Here is a 14,739-nt window from a genome sequence, read left to right as displayed (position 1 = left end):
CGACGAAAATAACACACAAACTGTGCAAAAGATGATTATTTCGACATGAAGGTCTGATGGGTTGCCCGCGCGTCCGGCAGCCCGCGATGATGGAGACGGTGATGATGATGATTATGATCGTGTTCATAAAATTTGATGAGAATACTCGTTAATTATATTGTTGAAATCGAACACATCACCGTGTGGCGTGGCGCAGATAGTAGTATCCAAGGGGTCCCGGTTTTTGCGCATCCGGGACCTCAAAATTAGCCCCGGGAGAGGCGCGGGAAGGTCCGCGCCCCTTCCAAAGCACACGATGATAATGGTAGCAAAGTGTAATAATCCATTCGCCATTAAAACGTCTGCACCGTCGGTCGAAAAGTGGTACTTTAATAAATCACTTCCATCACGGCCCCGGACCTGGCGAAGTCAAATTATTGTGATTCGCGCACGGCGGACAGGACCATCGCGGCCAGGTAATGAAGAAACGCTTAACGATGTGTGATACCAATTTCCTCCCCGTGGCCTTGCTCGATAAACTTTAATTTTATCTCACGGTCAAACCACTCCAGGGCCCCCCCTAATCGAGTGACGACGGGCTGACGGGACAAACACAAAACTTCCAATTTCAATCACTCATCGATTGACGCCATCGTGGCTGGCGGCCACTTCGGGGGAACTTCGCGGCAGCCATTTTTGGGCGGTTGCAAAAAGTGGCCCGAAATAAACCTGTCAAAAGCCTAAACGGTTCCGTGACACGTCCGGTACACGTATTCACGGTCACACTCGGACCGTTCGGACATCATGTGGGACCGTGGACATGGACACCGACGCAGTGTAAACAATGAAACGGATCACTCAGCGGGCTGTCGACGAGGCGATCGTAGTGGGTCCAATTGAATTATTCTGTAAACAAATCGGTGAAGTCACAAGCGTACCATAGAAACGATTGGTTTGTTTGTTGTAATAACGGAACGCTACGATCTGAAACGGTTCTCTCCGATCGTTTACTGATCGTTGAGGCTGCAACGGGTCGATTGACAGGACGCCAAGGCCTTCGGTTGGCAGCACAGCAGCAAATTTGTGGCAAATTTTGTCATCGCTCAGCCTCAGCTCAGCGGGTTGTTTCGAGCTCACGAGAGCGGTGGCGATGGCCATTTTCTCACGACCGCTTTGCCCATCAAACCGCCGAAAGTTTGATCTCGGCCAACCTCGGCCGATGCTGGTTGCCGAACGGGCTAATATTATTAATTCAAATTATCTGCTCCTAATTGATCGCGCGCCGCGCCGCGACCACGGTTGATGCTGATGGCCGCAAAATGCCGCGATTTCTTATGCAACGCGAGCCGATGAGTGAGCCGCTCGCCATCGCATCGCCGTCTTCAAAGCCTAAACCTCAAGGTTCTCCTCGACACACACCGAAAAGAAAGGAAAAAAACAAGCAAACCTCAAACGTTCCATGTGCACAAAACTGCGCGCTGCCAATTTGGCGCGCATATTGAGCAGCTCTCATCGCCCGCTCGGCTGCGCCGCGTAAAACCGCAATTATGATTCGTAATCATTTTTTGACCATCTTAATTCGTACCCCACGTCGCCATTGGTCCTGATGATGGTGGTGCAAGGCAACCATTTTTTTTCGGCCGGTCGGCGAGTGAACGTGAACACCGAATAATGAAAGGATGGCAGCAGCAGCAACACACACTCGTATGATGCGCCAGTTCCATCTTGGGTTGCCCGCCGGAGAAAACACATAAAAACGGAGATAAAAATCCCAGTCCCAGAAAACCCTACCACCGGAAAGCGGCTCCCTCGGGAGGTGCAATCACAGGCAACACCTTCATGCAACGCCCGAACTCGAACATTTGAATATGCGACGGCCCAGGTCGTAAAGCGGCCGCTTCCGAGAAACCGAACCGTGCGAATCGAATCCGATTCCATCAATCCCATCCAGGCGGAAACCGGGAGCGACCACGACAGAACCGATACCGATACCATCATTTGCCGGATGGCCCCGTGGCAGGATCTGGATCCGCTCCCGGCTATGGAGCCGACGGAATTCGGTTGCTGCGCCACACGAACAACGTAATTTGGGTCCGTGTTTTTCTTGGCCGTTTTCCCTTTTCGGTACTCCGGTTTAAGGGTTTGTTTTCTGCATCTCCTCCTGGCTGGCCAGATCATCAGCACGAAGACATTCAAATTTGCACCCACGGAGTTTGGGAAGAGTGCCTTCCCAAATTATGCCCGATCGGTCGGTTGATTACGCGTCGGCACGGCTCTGTGTGCCGATTGATTGCTATTTGTTTTCGGGGGCCTTCTCGTTGGACAGCTTTGTTAGCATAGAGCCGTGTTCGGGCGAACGGCGAAAAACGCGCAGCGAAAACAGTTTGCCAATTTGCAGCTTTCTGTTGCTGGGAATTTGTGCATTTTATGTGAATGTTCGATTTTTTACACCCGTGTCGGTCGTTTTCTCGGCCCTCGCTTGAGGCCCTCGGCCGGGCTTATTGATTGAGATAAACCACCAACACTTTTGTACTTCATCAAGAAATTGGTATGATTTAACAGTTCCAACGATTTTGTTTGAACATTTTAAATTGTTATTTGTAATGTCCTATTGCGTAAAGCTGATACTATAATGTTCCAACTTGTATGAATGAAATAAACACATAAAAGTTTATTCAAGTTTGATTCCTTGAATTAACTTTATTGATTCATTCGCTGTTTACTTATTGTAACTTATTGTTTTAATATTTTTTTATATCTTAGTACAAGCAAACTTATTTACAAAATAAAGGCTCTACGCGAGTCAAATGGTCGTAAGGATCTTGAATAGCTGCTTTACACGACAGTTCTGATACTTGCCAAGGATTTGAATCAATTCTGGTCACCTCACTAATGTTGGTTGTAATATGCTTTTAGGCTTGATTCAATTTATTGAGTTTCAATTTAATAAAGATCGTATAATTGGTTTTATAGGATTCATTTAACCTCCCTGTCCCGTTAAGGTGTTTGCTAAGTGCTTGGCACTGGCACCTGGGCATCATTAATTCTGCTGTTGAATGTAAATTACCCAGCCCGGGAACCAACTGAACCACCATTCTATGGACCATTTTATGTTCAACTGTTGAGACTGCTCATAAAACGGCAAACTTCATTTCATGCCACCTACAGCAAAACGTGGATAATCAACCCGGATCAATTTTGGTGCGTAGAGCGACCCGTTCCGAAACCTTTGCAACTGTTTGATCGTGACCGCCATCCGTTCGCTTGTGGGTGCCTTGCTTTAGCGTAATAAGAATTATTGTTCCCAAACTCCCGCTCTAATGTGACTTAAACGCTCGCCCTATTAGTATCGCCGCCGTACTTTCGTAGGACCGTGGAGAATTTGGGTTGATCGACAACTAATTGTGGCTATGCCCTTTGGGATGCCCGTCCATAGTTGGACGTTGGGTGCGCACGCACGCAATGGTTGGGTGACAATTTTCAGCCACCCCGTAATGAAGCCATCGAGCGACACCATAAACCGTGACACCGTCGTAAAGCTTGCGCCTCGCCCTTTAACGGCTCCGACCGCGGCCCCTTCCCCGAGCCACGCAGCGAACGTGGCTCGTGATTCGCAAATTGGCGACCACGGATCGTGCTCGGTCCCGAAGGACACCGCCCGAAGACCCAGCACGCATTAACGCACCGTGACATTTAGCAATGTTTCCCTCGAGCAGCGAGGTCAGGCCAAATAAAAAGTATGGCAAACTATGCCAAGATCTGAACTGAAACAAAAGTCTCAAGGGGGTTGGGTAAAAACAGACTGGCCTGTTCCCATAAAACGCCGACAACGAACTGACGAAAGTTGGCGGAACCGATCTCGTTCACGCGGGCAGTAAGTAAAATGTTAATGAAATCGAATAAGGGGATCAAAAGAAACGGCCACGGGCAGTACGGCAATTAACCTGATCATCGCCATATCGGGCGTGGTGCTGACGCTGACCCGAGTCCGGCCCAAAGGAAGTTCACTCACGGCTCGGACAGCGCTCGGAGCTCGCGGGAACGCAGCGCCCCACGACCGCTGACAGCTGGCACGTTTCGAGTGGCGACATAAAAAATGGCCCATTAAACGGTGTGTCAGTACATCCGAGGGTGCATGTTCGCGTTCACGGACGGGACCAAGTTCTAAATCATGACACGATTTCCGCCAGTGCGCCCGGCGCCGCCGTCGCCGCCGCCGCCGCTGGAGCCTTAATGGATTGTCGTTGTTTTGTAGAGTTCTTGTTATTTAAGGTCTAACCTGAACGGCAGTATTGTCCGCTGTCAACACCGGTAGCGCCTATTTTCGGAGCCGGTAGGTGGCGTTTCGGAGGCCACGACGCTCGGCCCTCCACAGATGGACGTGATTTCTGTTCCCCGTCCGGCACCCACCCCGTCACCGTTAGCTTTCGCGAACCCAAGCCCAAAAAACAACCTGCACCAAGCCAGGAACGTCGCCCCAATCTGGGCCGCGAGCCTCACCCGGTTCCAGTCGGTTGCACCGAAGTGGATGGATGATAAAAAAGAAGGTGATCCAGGATCCGGGGGGCTTTGGGAACGGAAACCGCTCCCCGCAAGATAACGAGTGCCGGAGTGGGCGATGATGTGGGGCCTGCTGAACGGCATTACAATTTTTACACGATTCGCCGCCGCCGTTCATCTTCCAACGTGTCGGCCGCGAACCCTAATGGACCCGGCCGTCCTATCCCTCGATCCTATCGCGACCGGCCCGGGTTCGGGATTGCGCAAACATCCGCTATCCGCGTGACCAGGAACTGCAACCGACACCAGCCACCACGGCTGCATGACCGGTTTTTGGGCTGCTGCTGGGTCACGGAACGGGCCACTAACGGGGCTGCCGGGTTGCTCGGGATGGATCTCACGCGGATTGGTGGCGGGCGGCGGAATACCTGCCAAGAACATGCTTGCCGCACGTCGAGCCCTCTCTCCCTCTCTCAGAACGCTGGCCAACGATGCGGAAGTGGCTCCCACCGGAGCGGAGTGAACATAACAATTTCATCTGACCACAATTGTGATGTCGCGTTTTGTGATTCGTTTCCAGCGATTTTCGTGCTCCGCGGGCGGTGGCGGCGGTGGCCAGGTCCTGGTAGATCTAAGAATTTCCACCTTTTCCCGCCTGAAGGCACTGAAGGCATTGAAAACGGGTTTCAAATTGATTTTCAATAGCAGCTTTGGACTGCCCCGCGGGGGGCGTTAGAAGAACTGCGGCGAGCCAGCACGGGGAAAACGGAATCTGTTCCGGGTTTCTTCTTCGCAAGCCCACGCTAGATTCGCTACAGGGGAGAGCTACTCTGTAACGGCGTCTGCCCTAAACAGTGGTCGTTCGGGGAGTGGCCATTTAACAAATCTCAAACACTTCATCGCCCGGCAGCAACCATTTTTGAAGGTTACACCCAGATTTGCGTTTACGCATACCGAGGGTAAAGCAACAAAAGCTTGCCAATCTTAGTTCGTTCTGGGCAAGAAGTCAAAAGTGAATCACCTAAAAATAGCAAAGCATCGGAATAACAAAATTGAATTTGTTGTTACAGTGTCTGTCGAAGATTAGATGGGGAAATTAAAGATTTGTTTCAACTTGACAATAGTATTAAATTGGTGCCGGTGATTTAAAAACAGAAACAATCCACAAGTGCTATTGGGCCTTAAATTTCCTAGAAGCATAAGCGCTTAACACCTATTCAAACAGTTGAAAATGGTCCTTTAATATTGTGTGAAAGAGATATCATCGCTGAGATATCATTAGCAAACTAAGTTCAAATTCCTTCAAAAAAGCTAATTTCGGCGGTTGACAATTTGAAGTATGTTGAGTTCAGTTGAGATCAATATTCAATCAAATGGAGTCGAGGAATTTGATGCAGTTTGAATAATAAACGAGATGAATTTATAATGTTAACCAAGAACAATAAAGCATAGCTTTTAGACAATGACTACTCTAGAACCTGATCATGATGCTAACCAAAACTTTGTGGTTCGTATGGTCCTTTAAACTATTCTTATGAAACTATTTACAAGCAAAACAATCAAGTATACATTGACAAAAACATAAGCAATGCTGATCATTTGACTTGCTGATTTCGTTTCTTGATCAGCCCTTGCATTGAATAATTTCTTGCTCAGTTACTCTACGAAAAATTGAATTAATACGTAAACATGAAAATCAAAGGACTGCAGTGATAGCTTAGCGATAACAATCGCTTAGTACTCGCCATTCATTGAACTCTCGAACCAATTAGAGAGTGTTCGATAGCCACTGGTAATTTCCATGCTGTTCATCTTCGAACCACTGACCAAAAGGAAGCCAAAAGGTGTTCCACCTTCATCCACACTGCTTGAATCAGATTTGTTGGTCCATTCGGTGGGATTGTAAACCACTGGCCAGCGGCCCATGATTTGGTTCATTCTTTGCGCGAAACCCAAACCCTCCCATAACTCAAGCAGCGGACGGGATCAAGATCATAGTTTGATCAAATTTGCAGCAGAAAAAACAGTACACCCAAGGAGCTACTCTTACACACAGCCTGAGTGGGTCTATTGAGACGCACATAGCAAAAAAGAAGCTATACTTCCTTTCGAAAAGCACGGTTGAGGAACTGGAGCTCGGAGAGAGATAGTCACCGCTGCCATGGGCAGATTAGCAATTACGCAAAGCGATTTGCGGCTTGCGGTGCTTGACATATGAGTTTGCGGTTCGACTTCGTTCCGGCTCGTTTTTGGTGCGTTGGACACCCGGGCGTCCCGCGCGCAGCACAATGGCCGCGACGTCGAAAGATGCTGGAGCGGCGGGGAGCAAAAAATCGACCGTGAAATGTCAAAACAGATTAACGGTAGCAGCATTAGGGACCATTAGTACCGGTCCGAGTGGGAGTGGAACCGAGTGGAGGTCAACACGAACCCACCCTGACTCGGTGCCAAAGATTAGATGATACAGGGTACGGGCCGGTGCACGGTAATGATTACAGGACGCGTAACAAACGGCAGCGGCAGGTCGGATCGGACACACCGCACGCATTCCAAGTCGTTCCCGTCGTTCGTCTCGAACGCTTCAGTCCACCGACCGACAGGACCGTTACCGTCCAACATCTGCTTTCCTGCTTCTTATTTAAAACGGTTTGCAGTACACGAAACGGCCGCACTCACGATGCGCCGCTCACTGACACACATAAGTCACTGGCGCGCGCGCCCGCCTGAAGTGGCCTACAAATTGCGGTGATTTATGCTCCACCAACGGGGGTGCCCGATCGTCGTCTCTCGCCACGCCACGCCGCCGTCCGGTGAACTTGAACTCGTTTCGTGCGCACAGCGAGCGGGCCACTACACGTATCCTGCTAGGTCCCGTGGGTCTCCGTGCAAGTTCCGCGCGCGGTCGATCAGAATCTCCAGCGCTAATCATCGGCCAACGTACAAGATGCGAGCCGGTGCGGCCGTGAGTTTGACACAAGGAGCGAGAGTCAAACTCCTGTCAAACAAATTGCACATCGTGCCGATATCGCCGCTCGAGCTGAACCCGTCCCGTCAGCTGGCAGCGATCAATCGCTGCATATCGGCCCCCGCTAAACGATCTTTTTGTGCCAACCGAGCCCGAAAGAGAGAGAAAGACGTTGATCATGAAAAATTGCCACCCTCGCCCATAACCAGAACGCCCAGAAGGGAGTGGACTAACTGACTGACTGACTGACTGGCTGAGTGATCAACATTGTTGCAGCGACCTGAATGCTGCCGTTCGTTCTGTTTTTTCGACCTGCGCGCCGTAAAACAGCGAATTAAGATCATATTTCTCGCACTGCGCTGATGGCGCTGCCGGTCGATCGTGGCCGTGGTTTTGGTTCCACCAGGTGATCTTTGTGGCCTCGCCGTCGTCGTCGATCGACGGCGAAAGGGGGTAGATAAAATGTTGGATTACCTCGCTCGCTCGCCGAGGAACGGGCTAGGACAGACTAATCAGCCGAGATGAGGTGAGCAATGTAGGCGAACAACGCGAGCACGGGGTAATCTAACACTTAAGGCACGCAAGAAAGCCGCACAAATGTAGGCCAGCCCAGGGAGGATCCAATTACAGGCCGACGATCGCCGGTGCAGAAATTAGTGCGCCCGCGATAAATATAATCACCCAGCCAACTGATGGCGACTAATTTCTTGGGCACCAAATCGGAGATCTCGGAGTTCCTCCTTCAGACGCTGCAGCAGCGCTGGTCCAATCCGATTCTTGAGCGCGGTCGGTCCGGGGCAACCGTTACCATTACGCCACACCATAGATGGAGCCACCGGTCAAGGTTGGACCGTGCCGATCTACACGGGTCCGCCCAGTGGCCGGGAGACCGGGAAACAATGCTCGGGAGCGCCATTTCTGGAGCCCACTTAATTGATCTCAAAAGGCGTGTTCGAGCACCTTTTGTCACTAGACCATCGAAGCTGGTTGACAAATTGCCAAACGCGGGATGCCATCGACGGCTCACAGTGTGATTCACAGCCCCGAGATGGCCGCGCCCGATAAGCACGCCCATAGAACCCCGGTGTGCGTGGAGTCGCCACCATTCTTGGACTTGGTCCATTCCTTAATTGGACGCACATTCTCGACCGTGCTCGATCTCACTCCCTAGGAGCAAGACTGCTGTCCCTCAGCTAGTCCTGAGCCGTGTAGTGAAGAATGTTAATCAACAAAACCGGCGCAGGTTGCTCCAGTTCCAGTTGCTGCCGTTAGCTTTGTGATCGATCGAGATTCGATACCACGAGTGGGCCGCCATCTTGCAAACAGACCTGAGTCGTATGCGACACCTGAGAAACGGTGTCTTCCACGGGCGCGAAGATTCCCTGGGATGCAAAACACGTCCCACGACCGTGGCAGGTCTTTCTGGGTCAGCGGCGCCACCGGTCCGTTACTTTCCGACACCTACAACGGACGGAACACAGGAACCAGTGGGGAACGGCAAACCGCACGGAATCGATCGCCGACTCCGCGGAGAGTGATCATAAATAATTCATTTCAGCAAACCAGCCGGGGTGCCGATTAGAGGACTCCAAAATCGCGACGACCGCGACCGCTTTCGGGACAGGGAACCGTTCCGGCCGCAGGTTGGCTTCCATGTTCCAGGCGGCCACGCTCGCGCTTTCGGCAGGTGACTTATGGAACCCGAACCCAGGGGAGTGCTCCATGTGCTTCGGGAGGCGGAAGATAAATCTTCCCAGCCGCCTCCGCAAGAGGCGTGTTCTGGACCGTCCTAGACTTGGACCTGGAGCTCGTGTAATGGCCCTTCCCTGGGTCCCTGGCAGGGCGGGCGTAACCACATCCAGACACGATCCCGCCGGGTGGCCGGGTTTGGGGGCCGTGTCAAACGGCGACAAGCCACGATCGCGGTCCGCCGTCGTCCCGGGGTCGTGCGCTCGTGAGGAAGGGCTCTTGTTTTAGGCAAATGCCTCCCGGGAACAAGTGGAGTCGGATCGCACATCCCCGACCGAGGTTACCGATCCGAGAGTTGCTGCAAGCCCCAAGCGGAAGACAAATGCTTTCATTAGAACCTGCTAATCCACCGGCCAGGATTCCCGCCTCCCCGGGGGCCGAGCTCGGCTGGACGCGCTGGATTAATAAAGCAATAAAACCATTAACCCCTTCTCGATTTGAGGGCCGGCCAGGCACCCCCCCACTGCTACGCTTCGCCTGCAATTCTTGGGCGACCCTTGGGCGACGAGAGCCTGGACTGACGAAGGTGACGACAGAGTCGCGGGAAGAATGGACCCAGCCCGGTGGTGGTGGTGGTGTCCAGTATCGAGAAGGGTAGTATGTAGATGTTCAAAGCGGTTCCCCGCAGGCCCCGGACAAGCCCCCGCCTTCTCCGGGGGACGATAGTGCTAATTTTAAGGTTATTTATTACCCGCACTTAAGCGGCCCGCGCACGCTGTGGCCGCCGGCGGAACTGAAGGCGCTGTCGGGCGCAAAAGGTTGCGTGTCCCGTGCGCAAAGTTTTGAATGTCGGTCGGCTGCGGTCACACATACACACACACGCACACTTGGAGGAGGTTGATCCTCGCGGGATCCGCTGTTGCTGCCGTTGCGGTGTCCGGACGAATAACGAACACTCGTAGCTGGCGGGCGGACGACACTGCATGATGGTGCACAGCACACGCTGCGCACTTCCATGTAGTCCACCCTCCATCCAACTCCTCAGCCGTACCCGGACCCGCGTCCGCACCGCGGTGCGGGTTGTGTATCACAATATAAATGAGCGAGAATTACAGGTCAGGCTGGATGCGATTTTTCAATTACCAACCACCGGGTACCTGACCTGACCTTTCGCGTCAGCTGTGTGTGGCGGTGAGCATAAATAACATAACACGCGCGGCCACGGTGCAGGTACCGCACACACGGACACTCTGTTCGGCGTACGATCGGAAGTGAAAGTAGCGCCTCCATCGATCGCCATGCCGCCATGCTGCCGAGTTTATCTCCGATAACCCCACTTATGACAATTTACGATAATGTAAAGAGAGCCGGAGAGAAAGAAGAACTCCAGGAGGTGCGGCTGCCCAAGTCCCGGGGGCCGAAATGGAGGAGGACACAAAGTGAGTGCCTCGCAACATTAGAGGGTAGTCGGTGTGATGTAGTCAAAGGATGGCCTAAAGGTCCACACGCCCCGGTGGCCTCGTGGCTCGTGTGTTCTCCGGACCCCCGCGGCCCCACGGACAACAATTCATTAGAGTGTCAAACTGGAAAAAGCACTTTTGACAGCAATTAACCCGTTCTTGTGGCTCTTCGGCTGGAACCCCGGACGTCCCGCGCCCAATTAATCTTCGTCACATTTCGCAAGCGACGCCTCGCTCGACCTGGTGTCAAGCGTGAGACGTTCTGGAAGAGAGACCGGGGCGTCAGAACCTCGGCCGCGTCACTTCGTGGCCGGGATCAATTTCGGTACCAGCTCATTCTCACGCTTCACACGGTTTGCCGGCAGCGAAAAGTCGGTTAATCTAATCTTCTGCGCCGCGTGACGCGTGATGATCGTTCTGGAGCGCTCTAGAGCCCTCCACGGGTGTCAAAAGTGGAAGAGGTGCCCCAACTCACGCTGCACTCGGCGGTTCCTGGCGATTCTTCGAGTGCGGTATCAAACGAAGATCGTTCTCTAGATCCCCGCTCTAGGGATCCCCGCTTTCGCCGGCCAGCACGAGCGACAGACAGGTCACGTAGCCTACCGGACGTCCAAAATTCATGAATCCGGAAACCGTTCGTTACTCCCCGCTGCGCACAGTGATTGATCACCCGGCATTGGGCGCCACGGAACACGGTGCATCGGTGGTCTGTCGCGCACCGTGTGTCACGAGAATCGAATGATCCCAGTCGCCCAACCCAAGAACCTCCCACCCTCCCGTACTCCCCGGGTGCGGAGTTCTTGGAACGACCTGCGAAATGTTTGCATAAGCCCTGCGGGAGAAATTATGGTACGTGATTAATTGTGCCGACCGGGTCCGGGATGGGTCGTCGTGGCCGGGCAGAACAGCATAACGAGCCCGGGGGAGGGGGGGAGCCACTGACTGACTGACTGACCGGAGCGGAGCGGAGACCGCCGATGATGATGAGCCGCGTGAGCGTATCGCTCCCGTGGCGCATGTGCAACCGGCTCCATGCACGAACTGCATGCACCCGCGACGACATGCAATTTATTTCTGCCACCTTCAACCTCGTCACTCGCGACGGACGACCTCCGCGGGGAACCCTAGAAGAAATCGTTCTGTTCGCCTATTTGCCCCATTACTATTATTATTACTCATCCTACCGCCGGCGAGACTCCGTGGCCGCGGCCGCTGCCGCCGCCACGGCCAAGGAGCATGATTTATGATGTTGGTTTTGATTCCACAACTTTTTTTCTTCTCTCTCTCTGTCTCTCTCTCTTTCACCTGAACAGTCGACCCCCGTCGGGACGACGATCTTCCGCAGCATACAGGCCACCGACAAGGATGCCGGTGTCAACGGACTGATCGAGTACTTCATCGTCGAGGGTTCGCAAAACATTTCGGACATCTCACCGAACACTCTCACGGCCGCGGACGGTCACGGTGTGTTTGCGATCGCGTACCCGCACCAGGGACAGGTAAGATTCGTTTTTTTTTTGTAATTTTAAATATTCCGAGGATTTGTTGAAAAGTTATTTAAAAATTACCGAACTCAGTTTTACTATGGAAAAGGGATTGGTTTTTCCACAGAGTACCTGTTTTCTATAAATTCAGCAAACATATTTTTCATTTTAATGTATGCTGATTGATTGATTGACGATGATATGCCAACGTTTCGTTGGTTACAACTTGTCTTCTACATGTAATAAGATGTTCTTCGTTCTTCGATCATCGTAGCACTTCTTCGAGTACTTGCTTGAACTCAATAAAGTCTAAGCGACAGTTTGTTCAAATACAAAACAACTATATTGGTCATGTTAGTAAAGGTTGGTTACAGTTGGGGCTATTTGGTGACAGTTTATAATGGCACACTACCTGAGAGCTGTGTTACTGATGTGTAGGTGATCTGCTAATTCTATATAAGTATAATGAAAACAGTACAGAACAATATTAATAATGTAAAGAAAACGCTAAATAGAGAAGTAAATTTATACTACAAATCTTCTCCGAAAAGACGTTCATTATTCACTTGCAATTGCTTATAGTAGACTAGGCTGTCTTGCTCCCACCAGGCGACACGGCATTGATTCGAGAGATGAATTCTCCTAATTCAATGATGAATTGTTAAATTGAACCCAAAAATAAGTTTCTGCAATCATTCGCAGCAGACTTCGTAGAGTTAAACAATATGTTAATCTTATCGCCAATAATGCTTATTTGCCCTGAAATTATTGATAATGCAGTACACTTAAGCAATGCCAAGAATTTGTTGATCAAACCTACATTTTGTCCGGCAATCCACAGAACATTGTCTTGCATGGGTGCCCTGCAGTAATTTTAGGGTTTCACGTACTTTTTGAACCTCCCTCGTGTTAGTATTTTCGAGAAGTTCCGACTGGCGTGCGAGTGAGTCCCACAGAAAATGGGACGCTACCGAAGTGGGGACCGAACGGGAAGAAAGGTGCTTTCGAATTACAAAAACGTGAGGCACACGGGAAGAGAGCAAAAGGAGAAATGGTAATATTAACAGGCAGAGCAGCCAGTGATCGTCAGTTGATCGTCAGTCACACTCTATCTTGATCATGGTCGGGTGACATGCCCTGCGCGTGATCCGCCGACGACGACGACGACGACGATGTTGTTTATGATACCTACCGTCAGTGCACTGCGCAGCACCGTCGGAGCCCTGTGACAGTGAGTCTGACAGGCCACCGTCGACGGTGTCAGAGCCAGCGTCAGAAGTGTGTCGGCGCGCTGGAAGTGCCGACGGTGAATTCCTGTCACGTTGCAGTCCCATTCGTTTGCTTCATATTTCGTTTTTACGGACCCCTCAAAATCGCAACCGAATCTCAGCCCTGGAAGGTGCCGAAGCTGAGGTCCGCGAGGACCCCGTCACGGACGCTTCATCGTGGGCGCGCGAACGGAACGGAAAATGGCAACGCAAAAACAGGAGGGAGATCACGGAAAAACAAACCAAGCATTTCCATCGGGCCGAGGCGCGTGCAACGTGAGAGGGTTTGCCGCGAAACTGACGTGTGTGTGTGTGTGTGTGTGTCAGTTCCCTCTCTTGGGACCCTCGAGACCGGCGCAGAATGTGGCTTCCAAGTGGGAAGGTTGGTGCGCGCTTGGCGTCGTCGTCAGGAATTCGGTTGCACAACACCCACGGCGCGCGGACGGGCGGGCGCTAATGCACATGCACCGCCAAAAATTTATTGGCCCCACCAAAGTCGAAGCCGAGAGCGTGTGGCGGGTGCCAATTCACTCAGCTCCCAAGGCCTACCGACCGACCCGCAGAAATCAGGTCGAACCTCCAAACACGCCAAATACAGGTCACCGCGATCTTCGGCGGAGGTTCCATAGGGCAGCAGGTGGCGGAAAGCGAACCGCTAATCTCCTACTCGTGTGTAGGAGTCCCCCTCCCAACTCACCGCCACCATCCCGTCACTGTTTTGGAACCTGATCACTCCCCCACCGCGAACGCTGTGTGGCCGGGGGGAACAACGACCCACAGCAAGTGGCTCGCTGGGGGGTTGCGCCAAGAATTCCGGTCGTGTTTATGTAAGCCGCGAAACAACAATCCATCCCGTTACCCTCTGCCCATAGGCTTCTGTTGCTGTCCCTCTCCCTCTTCGCCTCACACTGTCTCTGGCTGTCATATTTTATCGCCAATTTCCATCCAGCGAAAGGAGACCCCGGAGATTAAGATAACCTCTCGGCGTAGGATTCGAGCAAAATGGCGAATAAAAATATTTCTAATTCGAGCAGCTCGGAGGGTGATCCAAGAAGGCGGCTCGAACGCAGCCTCGAGAAGTGCTTATCTTTCCCTATCTGAGCGCAGTAAGCGGTGTCGTTCGGATGCAATTGAGTCCCCAGTGCCCAGGATAGATGTTGACGCAGGAAGCATACTTTTCTGTGTGTGCCAACAAGTGCAAACAAGTTTGGCCAGAAGTGTTTACACACTTTGTTGCTGACAGGACCGGCAGTACGCGCAGTAAAATATCTAAATCATCTCGTTCTCGTCGCTCGGGTGCCAGAGAATAGTTTATTTCGTTATCCCCAGCCAGCTCGGGTCCGGGTGTAACGTGCATTCCGTGGCCGGCAGCCGTCTTAAGAGACCTAGCACCA

The 14,739-nt window shown here is 52.1% G+C and overlaps 1 protein-coding gene across 1 annotated transcript in view; it reads left to right on the top strand.

Moving 5' to 3' along the window:
- LOC128270200 (cadherin-99C) overlaps positions 1 to 14,739 on the top strand; it is a 105,935-nt gene that overhangs the window by 50,317 nt on the left and 40,879 nt on the right. The window contains exon 5 of the mRNA XM_053007604.1: positions 11,907 to 12,092. Coding sequence (XP_052863564.1) covers positions 11,907 to 12,092 — 186 coding nt within the window. The remainder of the gene's footprint in view (positions 1 to 11,906; positions 12,093 to 14,739) is intronic.

Source organism: Anopheles cruzii, chromosome 3 (assembly GCF_943734635.1).
Source record: "Anopheles cruzii chromosome 3, idAnoCruzAS_RS32_06, whole genome shotgun sequence".
In the NCBI taxonomy this organism is placed as follows: Eukaryota; Metazoa; Arthropoda; class Insecta; order Diptera; family Culicidae; genus Anopheles; species Anopheles cruzii.
Note: the sequence above shows the minus strand (reverse complement) of the source record. Positions and strands in the feature narration are given on the sequence as shown.